This window comes from Engraulis encrasicolus, chromosome 7 (genome assembly GCF_034702125.1).
Source record: "Engraulis encrasicolus isolate BLACKSEA-1 chromosome 7, IST_EnEncr_1.0, whole genome shotgun sequence".
In the NCBI taxonomy this organism is placed as follows: domain Eukaryota; kingdom Metazoa; phylum Chordata; class Actinopteri; order Clupeiformes; family Engraulidae; genus Engraulis; species Engraulis encrasicolus.
This window is the reverse complement of record NC_085863.1, coordinates 36,885,590-36,906,589: the sequence shown is the minus strand read 5'-3', so window position 1 is coordinate 36,906,589 and position 21,000 is coordinate 36,885,590. Positions and strand designations below refer to the sequence as shown.

Here is a 21,000-nt window from a genome sequence, read left to right as displayed (position 1 = left end):
TTGTCACAGGCCTTGGCCAAACCTGTCAGCGGCCCTGGGCAAACACATTGAGGACTGAGTGTGCATTGCAACCCAATTTTGAGGAGTCAATCTGCTGTGCTTGCTCTGCTGTGTCAGACCGGCTACTATTGTTAGCGGTTAGCGCTAGTCAAACAGCGGCGGGCCGACTATGAGTCTGTTAATGCCCTTGCCCGGCGCTAGATTCTCAGACGGTCTGCAAACAGCATCCAGCGACCACAGGCGCACCGACAATCCAAAGTCAAGAGCGGGACCAGGCAAAATCCCTTCTCTGTTTCTGCAAGGAAATGCTTGGATGTTGAATAACGCTACATGTGTTCAGCATGCATCTGCTGATCGCTGTTGCGGTCGCCGTGGTTGACAAGGGGTTGGAGAAATATTGTATTTCTCTAATGTCTGCGAGGGTCTGAAAACGACTTGAGCTTATGGGGCTTGTAGCTATTCGATTACATGAATCACTAAATGTCACAAAAATGCAGACAGAAAGAGACAAAAAAGACATAATGCATGAGACAATGCGCGTACTGTATATCTGTATGTAGTGTTTGTCATTGGCACTCTGTTTAGTGGTTAAACTTTTTGAATTAACCCTTAAGAGTGTGGGTTTTTGAGCATTCTATAAAAAGAATGCGTTCTATAACAATGCAAGATTCTACAATTCCATATTTTATTGAATGATGCCCAGAATTCTATAGAACACCGGTGTGACGACACACTCTTAAAGGTTAATTGAGGGGGATGGGGGGTGTAGGGGTAGAATTTTAGGTGTCCTGGCTCCACTTGACTCCAGCAGCCCTGCCTGACACATGCGCTTTCTTTCTCTTCATGAAGCATGTGTGTCTCATGACTGCTCCAGCCATAAAACCCGAGATCAAGGGTCCACACGAAGACAGACCTTTCCAAAAAAACGAGCAACAAAGCAGAGCCAGATTCCCCTAGGGCAGCAGTGTTCTGGGTCACCATCCAAACCTCCTGTACTCTAACAGATGATAGGGTTCTGCCTTCCCCTAATACCTCCGCATCCCCCGCCAAACCCCATCTTCATCCTGGCCCACAGACATTTGCGATAAGACCACACAGCTGGAAAGCTTTGTTTTGATGACATCACCATCACCTACAAGCCCCCCAAGGGTTTTGGACTTGAAGGAGGGTTGTCTTGGCTTGGCTTGACAATATTTTTTTATGTTTCCTGAACAAAAAAGTGCCACAAGCAATGGAATCTGCTCTTATGAGCTTCCATCACACTTTATTCCATTCTTGAGGACCACCTCGTGCAGAACTTGAGTATACGGATAGTGATCGTCCAGAAGAAATGGGCTGTTTAATTAATCCATTCACACCAGATTAATGGTTTTCCCCCAATCTCAGGGGACTATGTTGGCTAGTTTAAGAATGGTTTACGGTATGCCTCTGCCCTAAGAATGAGATGTGAATGAAGGAATGCGAAACAGTTATGGTTAAGGGGGTCTAAAAAAGCATACAGCTTACAACTGCTTTAGCAGTGATTCCAAAGACAACACTAACCAGCATCGACAGACACCGTGGTGGTGCGGTGTGCAGCTTTGAAAGTGCTCCTGAGCCAATCGCAGGCGAATTACGGATGCCACAGGAGACTGTGGGCGGCTGAGTAGCAGATTGCCCCGTCTGCTCAGGAAGTGGTGGGATCATGTCTCTCTCCCACACGGCTTTGATAGAGTATCAGCACACTTGGAATGACTAAACCAAATGTTTTACATTCAATTCCTGTAAATTTCGACGTGCTCCGGCTTGCCTCGGCACACGCTCTGACAAATTTTGATGAATATACAGCTGAGTGTTTATATTTTAAGATTACTGACTTTAACTGTATGTGTACTCCCCTCCCTCCCCCCTCTCTGTCTGTTCATCAGCTCTGATGAATTACCACCTGCTGAACTCAGTGCAGTGTTCGGAAGCCATCATGGCGGGATCTGTCTATGAGACCATGGAGGGCAGCACGATCCAAATTGGGTGTGACGGTGACAGCCTCACAGTCAATGGCATCAAGATGGTGTTGAAGAAGGACATAGTGACAACCAATGGTGTCATCCATCTCATCGACCAGGTCCTCATCCCAAATTCAGGTATAACTACAGTAGTTGCGTGCACTTGTCATCACTGGGTTGCTCAACATGCAAGATGTTTTTGTAACATCTGACTGACTTTTTGTAACATCTCCTTGACAAGGTTTCACTACTAGAGTCTTACGCAATAGCAATACATTACAACTTCGTCATTACCATTCTGTGAACCAACGTATAAAAGCGGTTGTGTCTTCAAGCATAATTGTCTAGCTTTTTTGGAGACATAGGCAGAACATAGATATGGGGCCCTTTTCAATGAGTTATGCTTTTATTTTCCATGGCAGGGCTGACTATTGGGGGGCCCTATGGAGGGCAGATTTATTTGGGGCCCTAAGCAATTGCCTAGTCTGAAGTGAAATGTTACAAATGCCACAAGGTCACTGAAGTCATTCAATAGTTCAAAGTTCCACGCAGAGCTCCTAGGGTGCTGGTAGATGCAGGAATGTTCAATACTTCAAAAGAAAGAAGTCTACCGCACACTTTCATACTATATCATATACCTGAGCGAGCCTGATGACGCACTGAGGCGAAACGCGTTGTTCGCTGTAATAAAACGTGCATAAAGTCAAGAAAGTGTGCGGTAGACTCCTTTCTTTTGAAGTAATAAACAAGGTCATGTAAGCCCACACACTGACACACAGGTGTGTGTGTATGTGTGTGTGTGTGTGTGTGTGTGTGTGTGTGTGTGTGTGTGTGTGTGTGTGTGTGTGTGTGTGTGTGTGTGTGTGTGTGTGTGTGTGTGTGTGTACAGTATGTGTTTGTGTGTGTTTGTGTGTGTTTGTGTGTGTACATTCAGGTGTGAGCTATGGAGGCATACCTGGATGATGTCTTTGTAACACGAGACAGAATCCTTCAGCTAACAAAGTGAAAGTGAAGCACTGACTACCATGTGTGTGGTCTCTGGAGTAACAGCCCTTTTTGTTCCCTTTGTTTTGTCATTCCCACTTTGCAGCCAAGCTGGTTATGGAGCTGGTGACTGAGAGCACCTTCAAGGACATGGTGAATGAGCTTGGGCTGGCTGCGGCCATGCAGGCCGATACCGAGTACTCCCTCCTGGCCCCTCTCAATGGAGCCTTCACAGGTGGGTCTGCTGTACGGTATGGCTTCATCCGAAAGTCCCTTCATAAGTAGGAGGCAAAAAGTAAGGAAGCGACAATGTAGTACGCCCAAATAGGTTAGGTAAATGACAGAGCTGAAGTAGAATTGTGCTTACTGTTGGCTGGCTTTCTACATATAAACTACTGGTCAGGACGCCAAGTGATAGCTACTAGTAAGGAGGCAGTGCCTACTACCGGATTCAGAGATTGTATGTATTGAATGGGGAGGGAGGCTTTCAGTTGGTTTTGTCCCAGTCCAGCCAACGTTCTCAGCAGCCCTGCATGGGATCATACACATACGTGCATCAAAGTATGACGATGGATGTGTTTGGTGGGGTTACTGCAGATTACGTTAAGTAAAGGCTCTGCTTGTTTGAGTCATCAAAAGTTGAACATTTTTCAACTCTATGATGGAGGTGTGGCATTCAGTGCAGCAGTAGCGGAGCCAGCAGCAGCAGCAACACATTGCCTCAAACAATGTTGACCCATGTATGCTGGATGCTATACGCAACATTGACCTAGCATTGATGCAGCATTCAGGCTTGCGTGATTTGAGATTGTTTAAAATAAAAATATGGGTATGTAAGAGCTGAATGAACACACTCTAATGCAAGATGAGGGCCTTGGCTTTTAAATGCATCTTATTTCATGTTTTTATGTGCTTCGGAGGCTGAGCTATTTAGGTTTTTATAGGCTAAGGGCACCTTTTCCCAAAAGGGGCTTGGGCATTTAGCAGGCATTTTTTGCAGGTGCCTTAGGTTAAAATGGGTTACATCTTTTTATTTTTATTTCTTTATATTTTTGTGTTCCTTTAAGTGTGTGTATGTGTATTATGTTCGCTTTCTGCCTGCCGTCAATATTGTATATTTCTGTAAAACTTTTTATTGTATATGGTAGTGCGGTAATGAAAATCGTAAAGCTTTTGAAAGTTTTGAATGTAAATGAAAACAATACCTCTAAATAGCGTAATAAAAAAGAAAAGTAAAGATTATGAAAAAACAAAGCAACACAGCAGATGGACATGTGTGGGCAGAGTTTACAAGGTTCAGCTAGTGTGTAAACAAGTTTCACATGCAATGTTTATTTGATGAAATTCATTTTTTATAGAAGGAAATCATCACATTGAGAGCATCTGTGTCTTTTTGTTTTGAAGGAAATCGATAAAGAAACAAATTCGAATTTAGTGAAATTGAGACATTATGTCATACTGCCTATTTCAAGTAAACAAGAAATGTTCTATGGTGCTTTAGAAAAAAGTAACAACCTATTGTCCTTCAGTTGACTTCTGATGTGAAAAAAATCCTGTTATTCCCAATGAGAGACAGATCAGAATTAAGTAAAAGCCTATTTACTGAGAAAGAAAAAAACTTGTCATGCACAGTACAATATTTGCTGTTCTCAGAGACAGCACTGGTCAAGGTAGCCTTTTAGTGCAGATAGGATCCCTGGTGATTGAACTCTCTGTTTACTGAAACAACTCCACAACAACATTGCTATGACATTACCATGTGTCTAAAATAACAGATTAAGACGTGGTCATTGCCATTTTGCTAACGGCAAGTCTCTCAAAAGTCATTTTGGCTGTCATTTTGGTAATTTTCTTACTCTGCAGAAGAGGTGATGTCACTGGATCAGCGTGTTCTGAGGACCATCCTGGAGAACCACATCCTGAAGCTGAAGGTGACCCTGAGCGAGCTCTACAACGGACAGCAGCTGGAGACACTGGGTGGGAAACTCCTCAGGGTGTTCATCTACCGAACAGTTGAGTCACCTTCATTGTCATATCATGCTCGGTTGTATTGGAGACCTTTTGCGGGAAGCTCCAGAGAGTGTTCATCTATCAAACAATTGAGTTACCTTTTTTGTCCCATGCACTAGTAGTAGGCTAGTAGTAGTAGTAGTAGTAGTAGTAGTAGTAATACTAGAAGTAATACCATGTAGTAGTCTACATGACACTGTCAGTCTGAAACTGATTTGAGTGTTTGGAGGGTTTTCATGTGATGTGGGCTCACTGTAGGTCTGTGGACTTGGTTTGTATAAGGTGGTTGGCTGTGTTTGAGACCCTTGGTGGTGCTTGAAGGTGTTCTTCCTCCGAACAGTTGACTTCATTGTATCATATGATTGTTTGTCAGTTTGAAACAGCTGAGGAACAGCTGAGTTACCTTTTTTGTTTCATGGTTTGTTGTGTTGGAGACCCTTGGTGGGGAGCAAGAGTGTTTATTTACTGAACAGTTGAGTGGAGTACCTATTGTGCAGTCTATCATGGGTGGATTGCTTGTGAGTGTGTTGTGTTTCTTGGAATAATTAAGCAGTTGATTCATGATGGAACCTGCCTGTGTGTTTGTCTGCGCCATGCTGTGTGCATTGAGCATGCGTGCATGAAGGTATCAAGACAAGACTGAATGAACTAGTGATGGGTTTTGCTAACCTGAGAGGTAGTTTCGGGGTTAGGGTTTAGAAATAGCACCACAGATAATATTCTTGTGTGTAAGCAACATGATCTCCAAAAATTCCGTGCTCCTGGACACGGATATTAAGGGCACAAAATCTGTGTTCAGGAGCACGGATTTTGCCAAAATTCCGTGCTCCTGGACACGGAATTGTTTTCCGTGCTCCTGGACACGGAATTGTTTTCCGTGATGGACACAGAGAATTGCTCTCTCTATAGGCTACTCCCACAGCTCTATGTTTCCACAGTCTTGTGTTTTCTCAGGATTTTTTAAATTTCAAATATTTTTTCTCAAAAAAAACATTTCCTACTGACAGGTTAGGGTTAGGGATTGTTTTGGTCTGGGCACAGCTAGTTGTTAATTCATTCATTATATGAATTTGATAGCCTAGCAACCAACTGGAAAAGGTATTTCTCAAAAATATGTCTTTAATGACAGGTTAAGGTTAGGGAATGTTTTGGTCAGGGCACAACTTAAATTGCTATAGCATTATTTTGTTTAGGATTAGCATTTGGTATGTATTTTCTAATGATAGAGTTACACAGTGCTGTGGTAATAGCCTATAGAAAGCACTTCCGTGTGCCCATCACGGAAAACAATTCTGTGTCCAGGAGCACGGAAAACAATTCCGTGTCCAGGAGCACAGAATTTTGGCAAAATCCGTGCTCCTGGACACGTATTTTGTGTCCTTAACATCCGTGTCCAGGAGCACGGAATTTTTGGAGATCAGGCTGGTGTAAGCAGTTGAAAAATCTGTAATGTCTGTGTGTTTGTCTGTGGCAGGCTGTGTGCATTGAGAACGCGTGTATGAGTCAGGGCGGTAGGGAGGGCAGCAACGGAGCTCTGCACCTCATGAGATCCATCATCAAACCTCCACAGACCAACATGTATGAACTTCTAGTGGCAGACGGACGTTTCAAGTAAGTGGCAACTAGCAAATTATACTGTAGCCTCTTTGTGCAGATTGTACACATTGCTATGACATTACAGAGAGCCTTAAGTAACAGATTAAGACTTGGACATTACAATTTTGGTTACAATAAGATTATAACAGATGCTATGCACAAACAGTGTAGCCCCTTAATGCGCGCCGTACCTCCTGTGGCACACTGTAATAGTCATTGAAATGTAACTACTATAGCACTACAATACTATGACACAACACAGGCCCTTTAGTAATGCACCACGACTTGGTCATTACCATACTGGTAACAACAAATGTATAAAGCCGCATCTTAAGGGGTTAAAGGTCAACAGTTTTCATATTAAAAATATGCCTTTGTTCAATATTTAAACATGATGAACATTCTATGGTGCAATTTGTAGGCCTCGTTTTAGGTAATTTCTTTAGACCTCTTTGAGCATACTTTGACAAAAGTTGCCTTCTCTGAGCTTCTCCTCTCTGTGTTTATTTTCTGTTTCTTACAGGAAATTCTTAGTACTGATGGAGAAGGCAGATTTGGTGGAGCTTCTCAAACAGGGTGGGGCATACACACTCTTTGCCCCCACAGACGATGCCTTTGAGGCACTGACTGAAGAGGACATGACTTACCTTACAAGTGAGTTTTAAGCATGAACCTACTCACCTCTAACACCTTAATTCCTCATCGCTCTAGTTAGGGATTGGGTTTTGTTATCTAATAGATTAACAAAACATAACTGCACCCACTAGGTTAATTGATATAGTTTCACCTCTTCTGGAAACTATGGAACAGCTTTGAAAATATGTATTGCCAAAAATATCATGGAAATACACTATTAAGAAAACTAGCAAACATATTTGTCATCTGAATCATCTGTGCCATCGTTAAGCAAGGCATGTCTTAGCCATTTCAAAATTTCACTTGGCAAGGTATTCATAAACATCTGCACAAGGAATGTGTCAAGGTTAATTGTCAGCTGTACGTGTAATTGTGCAAACAATCCCAACGATTGTTCTTAAACCTGTCTTGTTTTGGTTACTCTGCCAGGTGATGTCAATGCCCTCAGAACAATCCTGCTGTACCATTTTAGCAATGGCATCTTCATCAATGGTGGACTTGAGCGAGGAGTCACAAATCTTCTCAAGAGTATCCAAGGAAACTATCTTCAGCTGGTCTCCGTAAGTTATGAGCATCTTTAGACCTTATGCTATTTGTTTTTGTTTTCTTTGGATTTTGTTTAGAAACGGATTCTTTCCATTGTTTTGTGTGAGTGGCCTAAGGAAATCAATTTCATCTAGTACCTCATAGGGACAGAGCATCTCCCACATTTTCTCTAATTGCATTGTAGACTACACAATGACTTTGAAAGTTTTATAAAACAAAACAAACAAAAATCTAATTAGACAAAAAGGAACCTTTAAAAAAGAGACTCATAATAAGCTGTACTAGTTATGTTTGTTTTTGATTCATTGTTTTTGTTCTGCAGCTGATTAATTTTCATTCTGAGTTTAGTTTAGGTCCTGGGAGTCTGTCAATGAATACACAATGAATCAATCTTAGCAGCTTTGTGACAGCTGCAGAAACCTCCACATGTAGATCTATCTAAGAGAAATCAGCAGTGATGTTGTTTTTTATGATCGGGTTATGTAAATAGATGGTCCTTTTGGATGAATGTTCTGAGACATGCTTTTAATTGGCGCACATGCATCAAATTATCCGGCTATCCGGCTGTTTATGCACACGGACACGAATGCTATTTCTATGTCTGGTTGAATAATTGTACGTTTGATGTCAAAATCATAACGTCATCACAAATGTATTGTTGTTTTAGCAACACCAAATTACTAAATGGATGCCTCTTGTACACAGCTCAGTATAAGGAAGGTCTGAGCACTTTCTTTCACAGTGTTTGTGTTGATGTAACACTCTAAGTAAGATGACAGATCGTTTTTTTCGTCTCAGTATTTCCACATTTAAAAACAAACAATGATCCTACTATTTATGGACGGGAAGACCATTCTTGCCCTCACAGTTGCCCTATCTCCTATTCCTCAGAGTGCTCACTGCAGTGTTCAAGAACAGCATATCAGGGGTACTGCCATTATGATTCATATCTGAAATCTGAGCGATTGGTTTCCTTCCCCCAGGGTAGCTCTCTCTTTTCCACTACTTTCTTGTCGCTCCACAACCCTGTCCTCTCTGCTTCCCAAGGACTCTGGACAATGCTATATTATGACCATGTACTGTAGAGCATGCTGTATGGATCGTGATTATTCTGACAGTGTGTGTGTGTGTGTGTGTGTGTGTGTGTGTGTGTGTGTGTGTGTGTGTGTGTGTGTGTGTGTGTGTGTGTGTGTGTGTGTGTGTGTGTGTGTGTGTGTGTGTGTGTGTGTGTGTGTGTGTGTGTATCTGTAACATTTATGTCCACATTTTAGGAATTGCAGACATAAATAACATATTTAAAGTGTGTGTGTGTGTGTGTGTGTGTGTGTGTGTGTGTGTGTGTGTGTGTGTGTGTGTGTGTGTGTGTGTGTGTGTGTGTGTGTGTGTGTGTGTGAGGGGAGAGAGAGAGAGAGAGAGAGAGAGAGAGAGAGAGAGAGAGAGAGAGAGAGAGAGAGAGAGAGAGAGAGAGAGGCTCATTATGTTTCTCACAAAAATTGAAAATGCAAAAGTACTAAACAAGTATTGCTTAAATCTGTTCAATTTTAAATACTGGAATGCAGTGTCCCATCTGGAAGTTATTTGTACAGCAAAGGCATTGTTGCAGCTGTCTTGTCAACAATCCCTTCACTGACTTTCCTCTGACAAGACATGGTGTTAGCATTGTCCCCAACCAAGCAAAGTACAAGCAATTATTTTCAATTGTGCCTTATTATCATAATTATAGCCATCTCTGTCTGTCTGTCTGGCCAGGTGAACAACTCGATCAACGTGAACTCCATTAACGTGCCCGACAGTGACATCATGGCGTCTAATGGAGTGGTCCATGTGGTGAAGACCTTGCTTTATCCCGGAGGTGAGACCAGCAATTTATTTGTCGAAACGAAATGCGAAGCAGATGCTGAAGTCATATTTTTCATGCCGTGCCATGGTTATACCCAGTCACATTTCAGAGAAAAATAAGACATATTTTTCAGCTTTACTTTTTTTGGAAATACGTAAGATCATTAGTCTGTCCTTAGAAGATCATAACCATGAAACAGGGCAAGTCATGTCTTGGTCCATGAAAAGCACAGGATACAGGATATCCCTCATTGTTGCGTCAATCAGGCTCAAATCAAAAGAATGGTTTTGCGGCTGTGGTTTGTGGCTAGTTAGTAAATGGTAAATGGCTAGGCCTACTGAAAGCTAATATCTAAAGTCTTATGTATGGTGGAGAAAGTAGTGCAAAATTAAAATCCATCTGATACGGCTTATTTCAAACAAGCAACTAAACATAGCGTGTCTGAAGAAGGCAGATGGTGGGTAAAAACGTTGCTTGTTTTGGAGCTTGTTGCTTGTTTGGAGTTATATTGTGCTGACTTCTACTTTCTCTATCATTCATGTTTTTGTCCTCCACTTTACCCCAGTAAGGCGAGATATGCATGTGCAGGCATCAACTCTGATAGAAGGTCTCATGTTTACTCTGGATCTGATTTCACAGATCTGCCTGTTGGAAGTCAAGACCTTCTCGTTCTGCTCCAGAAGCTGATTAAGTACATAACGATCAAGGTGAAATGGCATGGTGAACATTATAATGCACGGTGCCTGGGAAGAGGCACATTCATCCAGGCCATCTCAGTCAGGAATTTAGTTGTACTTTGTAGTACGCAATTGGACTTCTTTTTAAAGGGACACTGTGTGAGATTTTTAGTTGTTAATTTCCAGAATTCATGCTGCCCATTCACTAATGTTACCTTTTTCATGAATACTTACCACCACCATCAAATTCTAAGTATTCATTATGACTGGAAAAATTGCACTATTCATACATGAAAAGGGGGATCTTCTCCATGGTCCGCCATTTTGAATTTCCCAAAATAGCCATTTTGAGCTGCAAAAATGACTATACTTGGACCATACTAGAAAATATTTGTTTATTACTTAGTAAAATTTCATGTAAAGATCATATTTGGCAATAGGCAGCCCAGTTTCAATGAGCAGCATAGTTGCAGTACCTTTTTTGACCATTTCCTGCACAGTGTCCCTTTAAGGAAGTTTTTAAAGATGTCCAGTCACCTACAACTAAACCTCTTTGACTCATTGCAATGCAATAGAGACATAGGGCACTAATCATATAGAATTGTGTGTGTATATCATAATTATATGGTGTATACCACAATTGTGTGTTTGTAACAAGCCCTGTTTTACTATCTCACGATACTATTTTACCATCTTCATCCCATTCCATCTCATTTCTTCCATAGTTTGTATCTGGATACACGTACCGTGAAATTCCCCTTACTTTCCTCAGTAAGTTTTTCATCACATCATATCATTATGTGCTGCCAGATTTTCTAATATTACATGACATGACGGTAATTAAGATAATTACCCAATGCAAGCATTCCAAACTCAATATATCATCCGTGTCCAACTTGTGCAGTTTTTGTAGTAGACTGTCTTACACTGTGTTACATGACTATTTTGCCCAAGGTCCCCATTTGAGTGTGTTTTTTCATGTCAAAACGTTAATGACGTTAAGTTCCAAAACCTACATGCAATATGAAAAATGACTATGAAGGCTGCATGCTAAATATGTAATATATGGCCTCTCTTTATCCCATAGCAAGGACAATTACTAAAACTACAGTTATTGAAACAGGTAAGCTATTTTTGAGTGTCTGTAATCTGTGCATATACACGTAGATGTTGCAATAGTGAATTCAAAGCTCTTCATTATTTAGTGCTGGAAATATTCTAAATGCTCTAAGACGGAGGGTAGGACATTCAAAACTAGGTATGTCATCACAAGCTTGCACATTCAAATCCCACAAGTAGGACAAATCTGGGAACCATCTACTATCCTCACCATAATTGAAGTGTCCTTGAGCATGGCATCTAATCACACACTACTTCTTACATTGTAACTAATACCCTGTGTACCTGTATTATAAAATTAAACCCCATGGATAAAAGTGACTGGAAGGCGATATAATGTGGTAGACAACGTGTAGATCAAATGGTGTGTGTGCTTTTGATATTTACATCAGTGCTACCTGCTGGCGTTGACCTAATACTGAGCTGTAGGCTTTAATATCCAACTGTACAGTAGATGCCAGCATCTGAAGGAAATTTATGGCAACTCTCGATGTGAACCTTAACGACTTGGCCAGAAAGTGAACCCTTGTTAAAACTGTAAATATCACCTCCAACAGCAACTGGCTTTGTTTAGAAGGTAGCGCTGTGCATATCACCAGAAGGGGGAACAACCATTTCAAAAGTAAATTTCAGGGCACCAGGGGTTTACAAGCTTATAATAATTTTTTTGAAATAAAAAACTTGAATAAGTTGAAAAGTGAATAAATGCACGATAAAAGCACTCCACTCTTCACCTTCAGCAGAACAGAAATATATTTAATTCAGTGACATGGGTTCATGAGAAGTTTCTATATGCTATTATTATTTTTATTTTATTTTTTTTTTGGGGGGGGGTTTGGGGTGCGCACATCCACAAAACAGTGATAGGCCTACAGGTGCCAGACAAAAGTAGACAGTAGACGGTAGACAGTGTGATGAAGTGGTCCGGACACTGGGCATTAGCTCAAAAAATATTAACTTCATTTCATTCTACAACAACATTTCCTCAGGGGAAGATCCCACTGTCGAAACCTTGCCGTTTGTAAAATGAAATAAAGTTTATATTTTTTGGAGCTAATGCCCAGTGTGCGGACCACTTCATCACACTATATGCTATAATTTATCATCATTTTAAATAATACATAATATACCATAATTATTCCAACATTGCAAATATTAATATTACATAATAATTTTGTAATGATTTATTTTGTAGTATTTGTATTTGTATAACATTTACTGTACATCGGATGCTATATTCTGATTCGCCCAAGAATGAGTTACATCAATCTTCAATTTTTCATATGAGAAAAGACTTATTGTCCAAAAACATTTTTTTTTAGATTATTCTTCATAAACAACAATTAAAAGTGGCAGATGAATAGTCTCTAGTTATGCACAGACAAGACAGTATTTCTGGACATTATCATCCCTGGGCCATATTTGGCTGGATAACTGATCTCTTGCCTGTTTGGGCATGTGGTTTAACTTGATGATTGATTTGACATTGCACAATGACTGGATGCCTCGCTGCATGCCTGCACAGTATTTCTACAGTGTTCGTTCAACACCTGGAGAGTCGTAGTTAACACCCTTGCATCTGATCGTACTACGTGTGTGCATATGAAGCTATTACAGGAGATTTATATTTCCACATAGAGATGCCAAAAGGGGCCTTTAGAGAGCGACAACAAGAAATCCTGCACCCACAGACAATAATGAACTGATTGACGTGAACAGCCTGCAGGGCAATGGGAGAGTGTCAAAGTTGGGGATTTGTGGTGCCCGAGAGAGTGCTGAACAACGATGAATGACATGTGGATAAATGTTGCTCCCTTTTAAGTGCCTGCAAGTAGTTACATGGAATTGATTAACAGATTTTATTGCCTAATTCTTCATTAGTGAGTCCCTAGTGAGTTGATACGTAATGGTTTTGTAGTTACTGTATGTGAATATCTTTTAACCTCCCTCTCTCTTGCTAGTTCCCGAAATCACAAAAGTTACCCGCGTCGTCGAGACTGATCCGACCATCACCAAGGTGACCAGGGTCATTGAGCCGGTGGTCATCGAAGGAGAGCCCACCTTTACCAAGGTCACTCAAGTGATCGAAGGCGAGCCGACCATCACCAAAGTCACCAGGGTCGTGGGAGGCGAGGGCACCCTCAACGTCCCCATCGTCGTAGAAGGCAATGCCACCCTCACCACGGTCACCAGAGTGGTCCAATCGGAACCCGTTGTTACAAAGGTCACTCGAGTGGTCGAGTCCGAGACACCTATCACCACTGTAAGGAGGGTGATTGAAACAGACCCATCCATCACCAAGGTCACGAGGGTCGTTCAAAGTGAACCGTCCATCACCAAGGTCACGAGAGTCGTTCAAGGTGAACCATCCATCACCAAGGTCACCAGAGTCATTGAAAGTAAGTCACCCCTCTTTCTCCTCACATTCTAGAATAGTTTAAGTACCAACAACACAAACAGTAACCTATTTGAATAATGTGCTTTCTTTTTGTTTCTGATTAGCCCATACATCCTCTGATGGTGAGCTAGATGCTGATGGTGAACTCAGGAGGCTCATTGAAGAAGGTTAGTCTTCCAAACTTGCGTCATCCAACCACAAAGATCTTACAGCTGCGACCTTATAATCACTACAAAGCCCAACTGTAATAATGTTCTGTTCCCGTATTTATAGCCAATTGTATTATAGCTGCACAGTTATTACTCCAGTGTTTTGATTGGATTTAGTACTGAATTTTGCATTTTAAAAGACATCATGGCACAACCACATTTGTTTTGAATCCCCCAACCCTTATTAGAAGTTTCCAAGGTAAAGAAGGTTCTGGAAAGCGAGGTACACATCCTCCAGGAGGAGGAGATCAAACGAATCATAGAGGGAGGTTAGTCGACGAAAGGGTTGCCCAAACCCACATTACAGATTGGCATGACCCTGAGCAATGACCGTACTTATTCGGGTTGCCCAAACCCACGCTACAAATTGGCATGATCTACAAGAGGAGCGAAACTGTCTCTGCTCTCAGCAGCGGAGTCCTCCCTCGCATTAGCTAGAAGACTGACTGGCATGGAATGAAACAATATTATTTGAAGGTTTGAGTAAAGGCTGTAAGTAAGACATTGGCATTATAAAAAAACATAACAATGATCTCATCAGTCAGATTTCCATGTTTTGGCAACTAAAATGGCAAGTTGTATAGAACCGCTTATACTCAAACCCTCAAAGTGCTTTGCTGGTGCACTAAATATCATTCAAGTGGGTTGTAGATGAAGATTTGTGGGTTGGTTACTACACTTAGGGTTCCGTGGTAAACCTCAAAATTCCAGAGGCCAACGAACATGTGCTAATAATACCACAATGGCTTCAATTCCACATTTGGCAGAACAAGATCTCAGTGATATTAACTGCACCATAGACTGTAGGCTGTTATGCAAATGTGCATGGATTGGATTGGTGATGGCAGATTTATTATCTTCAGCTGATGACAGTACATGTGTGATAGATCAAGCCCTGTGTTGACTCAGAAAACCGTATGTATGCATGCCGAACCCCAACTCCAGCAATCTGCCCTCTGAGCCCATTTAAATCAGATAGATGGAAGCATCGGCCAACATCTGTCACTGTGAGAGCTCTCTCCGACTGTGCTGTGTTCACTTGTCCTTTTCTAAAAACTTTTATCTGTTCTCTTGCCCACATTGTTCTTGCACTATAAAAGAACAGCGCAGCGCCAACCCCATGGAGGTTTGCCCGAGATGAAATGAGGGAAAACAAAAGGAATTTAATGGTGCTGTGCATGCTTAGTAACAGAGCTCTGCGGAGTCTGTTCCCTCAGTATAACTTAGTATCATCCGTTGTTACGAGAATGTAAGTACCTTGTGTCCTTCGTTAGACACGGTATACAATGGCAATAGCAATACAGAATACAAAATGATGTCTCGCCACAAGGTTATTGGTTAGACTACAGCTGACTTGAAGAGCATAGTAGCTGGTTCTAAATCTACCGTAGCTTTAAAAAATTCTCATTCAAATGGGTAATCCTGAGAGGAAATGCTTGAAATGCATGTCATATTTCTGTGGATTAGCTGTTGATTAACACAGGTTGTAAAGTGATTTTCGGGCACTGGGTTATCCGCATCAACTGGATTACCTAATTTGTTACAGATTTAAGAAAGGATTGAGTGGATACAAGCCTGACAAAATACCCATCATGCAGCTGTTTTCAGTAGCTCTCATGATAAAGACAGTGCCATTTTTATGTTGACACGGCAGATTGGAACAGGCACAGAGTTTCTCACAACTGGGGGCTACCTATGCAATTTCTAGTAGGAAGTGTGTGGTTTACAATTGCCCTGCCCATGGCCGTTCATTGGGCGTTACGAATGTATCATTTGGCATACACGTAGACCATAGCCAATCGTGTCGTATCTCTTCAAACAAACTGCACCCCTCTCCACCCCTTCCTACTCTCTGATTGACTCCCTACCTCAGGCTACCTTGCCATGCTGTCTTTCAGATAGGAATGACTGTGCAAAAAGCAGAATGGGATTTCCCAGGCTAGGCACAGAGGAACATTTTCTTGAAGAATTGAATTTATTATCATGCTTGCAAATGCAAGTGAGGTATACAGGTAGTACTGGATAGTTCAAGTTTGTCTTCAGAAATCGTACGTATACCAATTCATAAACACGTTCCTGTTCAGAAGAAACTTGTGGAAGTGTATAAGCCTGCGCCTGAACATATCCCAGTAACTAGACATGATGTGAGTGCCTGTCTGTGTGTGTTGGTTCATCAATCTCTCTTGGTGTTTCATAGGTGGTCCTGGAGTCACAACTCTCACCAAGGTGATCCAGACAGAACCACGAATTATTGAAGGTAATACTTACAGTGAGGCTTATATTCGTATGTCTATTGTGAATATAATGCAGGACGAATAGCTGCTACATTGCGAAAGCTAACTGGGATAAAATAAAAACAAACAAGCATACTGCACTGTTCCAGTTCTAAAATGCTGTACAACATTTAGATATGCATCCAATTCTTATCATTTTCTTTCTCACAATATCTTTGCCCGAAGGCCCAGATTTCTCCAAGCTCTCCTCATTCCAAGATAACCCTGAGCTGATTGATGCAGAGTCAGAGAAAATTACCAAACTCATCCAGGGTAAGGATGCTCCGATATGACCATTCATTATTATTGTTGGGGTGGGATTATAAACTGGAATAGCTTTTGCAGTAGGGGGCCATTGTGGTGGAGGGGGTGGTGGTGGTGAAGATTTTAGCTTTACCAGAGAGTGACCTGTTCGTTGTATGGTAGGAGTGTGTCAAATGAGAAACATGCCACCAAGGGGATACTACAGTTGCATTTTACATTAATTGCATCAATATTTTGGAACCTCATAAATGGCTATTCTTGTCCCGTTTGGGGATATTGGTTCTTCATCAAGGGATTCCATATCAACTATGACCCTTTGCCATTTCAACTTCTCATACAACCCTCAACTGCTTCCCACAGGCCGGAATGTGCTCCTGTGTGCTCCCGATGTGTAAAGTATGTGTGTGCCCCTGAGCTCACAGTGTCCACCAAGTTTATATACATACTGTATGTGGGATCGGAAGAGTCTAAGAGATGGGATATACTGTGTAAAGCGACTTAATGAGTACAAATGAGTTGTTTGCTGATTTTTAATGTCTCTCCTCAGAGGGAGGAGGAATGACCCGATCGCAGGCTAAAAGAGCACCAGGTAAATACACACACAGCGGCTTCCTTAGTTGGATTTACAGTGCGCACACAGACAAACACACTTAGTTAAACATGGCAGTAAGCCAAAAAGGCAAAAAGGGTCTGACGTAACCTTTCGCTCCCCAGGCAAACAGGCGGGAATGAAGAGGAGAAAACTGGTCCGACGCCACCCAAAGATCAAACAACAGACACAGTAAAGTCTACACAGTCCGGCGGCTTCCTTGCACACACACACAGACACACACATACACACAGATACACAGACACACAGACACAGACACAGACACAGACACAGACACACACACACACACACACACACACACACACACACACACACACACACACACACACACACACACACACACACACACACACAGTAAGTTAATGGGATTGTGACATTTCTATGGACATTTCCCGAATGCTCCCTTGAATGAGGTAGCGGGGACGATTGACCTTGACCTTGATGACATGTGAATGGACTGATCTCAATATACAGTACCTGCAACCTGAAAGAACATGGACTGAGGCGCATCAATGTCAAAAAAATGCAAAATATATATATAATACAGCGGTTACGACATGTATTTAAAATGTTTATATAAAGTGGAGTTTGACATTCCATTGGTGTGTGGTCTTAGAGGGATTATGTGAGTTATCTTGAACTGCCCATGCTGTTTTTTGTTTTGTTTTTGTTTTTTTTAAAAAGAGATAAATTCCTTCTCTAATTTGGAGCATAGAAATGTATGATCCATTTTTGGTGCTTGCATTCAATCGTTTGAATGTATTTTATAGATCTAAACTCTTAGTTGCAGGTATTAACTGTAACATACTGTAATTTGGATAATTTGTTTGAAGTCATGTTTTTTTGTTATACTTTTGTATTGTTACATCTTATCGTTCTGGACTTCCATACTATCTTTCTCATGCTCCTATCCGGTGGTCTTTTGAGCATTTTGCCCATGGATAGTAAGTGTTCAGCCTGTGTGCTTCCAGACTGATTGACTGGATTCAACAGTTATTTATCGCTCTTTTTTCTATTGATGTTAAAGACATGCTTGTTGGTGTCTGCAACAGATCTCTGCACCTTTGCCTGTTTCCAAATGCATTGTGAGACAAATAAAAATGCATTCTTGAATGGGAATTCAGTCTTACTCTTGGCTTTGACACAGAACTGTCTGTAAATTAAAAATGTAATTTAATTGAAGCAATATTTTGCAGTGTACTCTTTTTCCAAACAGACTGCACAAGACTTGATCTCATCGTATGACAAGTATCCAAAAATGAACTAGCCAGATTTTCGTTGATGTAATTATTAATAACACACAGGATATGATCTCAAATTCCATGTTTATAGAGTTTAATATAAATCCCAAAAATGTTGTCCATTCCTTATTTCTCTGAAGAAGAGAAGAAAGAACATTGTCCACTCTTTTCATTGTATATTTGCCAGTGCTTCTACTTTTTATTGCTTTTACTTTTAAAGTAGTGAGAATTGCCTCAAGTGACCTGAGGCTGCTTAATAAATCCTAATTGTCTTGGATGTCGGAATGTGATCTACACAGAGATGTCTGGATATGAACACTGACACAGATTGCTAGGAGGTATATTCAGACCTCCACCGTGGAATTGGGTCTTCTTGGTTTTTCTCGGGGGACTTTGAGGACAAACAGGATGTTTACACAGATGGACAGCCACAGCCTCCAGCGATGATTACTTTGATTTACAACTTTCCCTCAGAAAGATCGCATTACCTCTTAATATTGTCAGTTTTGACAAATATCCAAACAGACTGACACGAGGACACTGGTGGAAATTGAGCGGAATTAAGTGTCTGAATCATAAAGGACAGCTGCAGTTCCGAAATCATAGGACACTAGCTTTTTGTATTTAACTGGCTGGATTAAACTTTAAACACCTTTCTTTGCAGACTGAGAGTTAATCATTCACATGATAAAATAACAAATGTGAGCTAATATGTTTGCTTATTAACAAATCAATATGTGTAAGTTCTGAAGAGGTTCCACTTTATGGTGTCACTGCTACTTTCGACATGTGCCGCCTTGACAATATTACAACTCTGCTGTTGTTCTTCGGGTTTGTACATGGGCCGCATACAGTAATTACTCAATCATGGTAATAGACACGTTGCTTGTTTTCTTTAACTGCAGCACACTTTTTAATGCAGCAGCAACTTACTTCACCATTTCCAGATGTTAGGCAGAAGGCACAACAGGGAAGAGTGGAGAAGGAGAAGGAGAGAGAGAGAGAGAGTGAGAGAGAGAGAGAGAGAGGGAGAGAGAGAGAGAGAAGGAGAGAGAGAGAGTGAGAGAGAGAGAGAGAGAGGGAGAGAGAGAGAGAGAATATTTTTCAGCTGTAAGCACACCCCAGGACCAGAATGGCAGTGGACTCCAGGATGATGTCAGCCCAAGTGGAGTGATCGGTGAACACACATCCAAGAACAATTGGCCTCCACTCTCCTACTCGCTCTCCCTCTCCGTAGGATTCCCTTGGATGTCATTAGGCTCCAGTGCTGCTACAGGCTCCATGAGCCAGCCACTGCAGAGGTGCCAGTGCTAACTATAACACAATCTAATTCTGCAGTGTTCATTCAACACTTACAGTAGTAGAGTAGATGCAACTTACAGAGTAGAAGCAACTAGACAAGTGTTAAATTTGACTCTCTCTTTCTTTAATTAACACTTCAAGCTAAATCAACTGTATCGTTCTATATGCTTGACCAACAGAGGCTGTGTGTGTGTGCACTCTATCTTTCAATCTGACCTTCTGTTAAGGGTCTGACAATTCACAGCGCAATATCGCACTTGGCAGTTACAGCAGTAGGAGTGCAGAGACTGCAGAGATTAATTTATCCGCTTTGTCATAAGATGAGGGGGCCCCGCCACACTTGTTTATGACAAGACTTTGGAGAGGTCCTCCAGAATTTGTCCAGCAGAATAATAGCTTTAGCATGTGTGACCGAGCCACACACAAGGCCGTACCAGTCCTCTTGGCGGCCCGCTGGGCTCCCCAGATTCAGCCATGTGTAACCCATTAATTTCCCCAGCTATCCCTACAGTATATATCGTATGCAGAGCAGACAAGGGATGCAAATTAATGAATGTATTTATTAATTGTTAGTTGATTGACCTTATCAATCGACTTACGATTAATTGAAAGGAAAATGTTTCATTCCCCCCCCCCCCAAAAAAAAAAGATTAAATTAAAATTAAATGAATTTTTATGTTTCTTAAATCCAAAGGTGATTGAAATGTTCCCACTCTTCAGACTCCTCTTGACACACATTTCATCATGCCCCTTTCACCTGGGTCTCTCGCCAGTCCAGTTGGCAATTATTGCAATTATTTTTTTTAAATCTATTAACATTTCAATCGACTGAAGTCGATGAATCGAGTAATTGTTGACATCCCTAATACACACACAGAGAATTGTGTGTGCAGTTCTTTACTAGAAAGATCATTGATGACACCAATTTTTACATACAGTGCATAATTGTTCTGTAATGCTGGTTTGACAGGCTTAGTTAGGCACAAAGTAGCAATTCCATGTCTCTGTGTGAAGGTACAGTACAGAGTCATTGCTATGCACCAGCAGATCACCACTGACTGAGATCATACGTATAGTCTGCTGTGTTCTGGTGCAGAAGCTGACAATCCCATCATACTACTTGGGTCCAATACAAGTATTTGCCAAAATAAAAAAGATATAGGCCTACACGCAGATAGGATGCTCTACAGATGGAGGAGATTGGCATCATATTCTGCTCTCCGTTCCTCCATCACTATACAGCTGGCGGTGCAACAGGTTCTGTCTTCTGCTGCTTATTGTGTGGATAGGATGAATGAAGGAATGAGGGGGTG

At 41.4% G+C, this 21,000-nt stretch overlaps 1 protein-coding gene across 2 annotated transcripts in view; it reads left to right on the top strand.

The window, feature by feature from the left end:
* Positions 1-17,818, top strand: part of postna (periostin, osteoblast specific factor a) — a 34,794-nt gene extending 16,976 nt beyond the window's left edge. Inside the window, exons 8-24 of one of the 2 annotated variants that reach the window (XM_063203409.1) lie at positions 1,908-2,120; positions 3,073-3,201; positions 4,830-4,978; positions 6,451-6,587; positions 7,096-7,226; positions 7,638-7,768; positions 9,504-9,606; positions 10,234-10,301; positions 10,997-11,042; positions 11,359-11,394; positions 13,352-13,789; positions 13,893-13,955; positions 14,186-14,266; positions 16,195-16,254; positions 16,457-16,543; positions 17,082-17,123; positions 17,249-17,818. In XM_063203409.1, the coding sequence (XP_063059479.1) occupies positions 1,908-2,120; positions 3,073-3,201; positions 4,830-4,978; positions 6,451-6,587; positions 7,096-7,226; positions 7,638-7,768; positions 9,504-9,606; positions 10,234-10,301; positions 10,997-11,042; positions 11,359-11,394; positions 13,352-13,789; positions 13,893-13,955; positions 14,186-14,266; positions 16,195-16,254; positions 16,457-16,543; positions 17,082-17,123; positions 17,249-17,319 (1,985 nt within the window). In that variant the 3' untranslated portion in view covers positions 17,320-17,818. The remainder of the gene's footprint in view (positions 1-1,907; positions 2,121-3,072; positions 3,202-4,829; positions 4,979-6,450; positions 6,588-7,095; positions 7,227-7,637; positions 7,769-9,503; positions 9,607-10,233; positions 10,302-10,996; positions 11,043-11,358; positions 11,395-13,351; positions 13,790-13,892; positions 13,956-14,185; positions 14,267-16,194; positions 16,255-16,456; positions 16,544-17,081; positions 17,124-17,248) is intronic. The other variant, XM_063203410.1, reaches the window with a different exon arrangement.
* Positions 17,819-21,000: the final 3,182 nt, after the last annotated feature.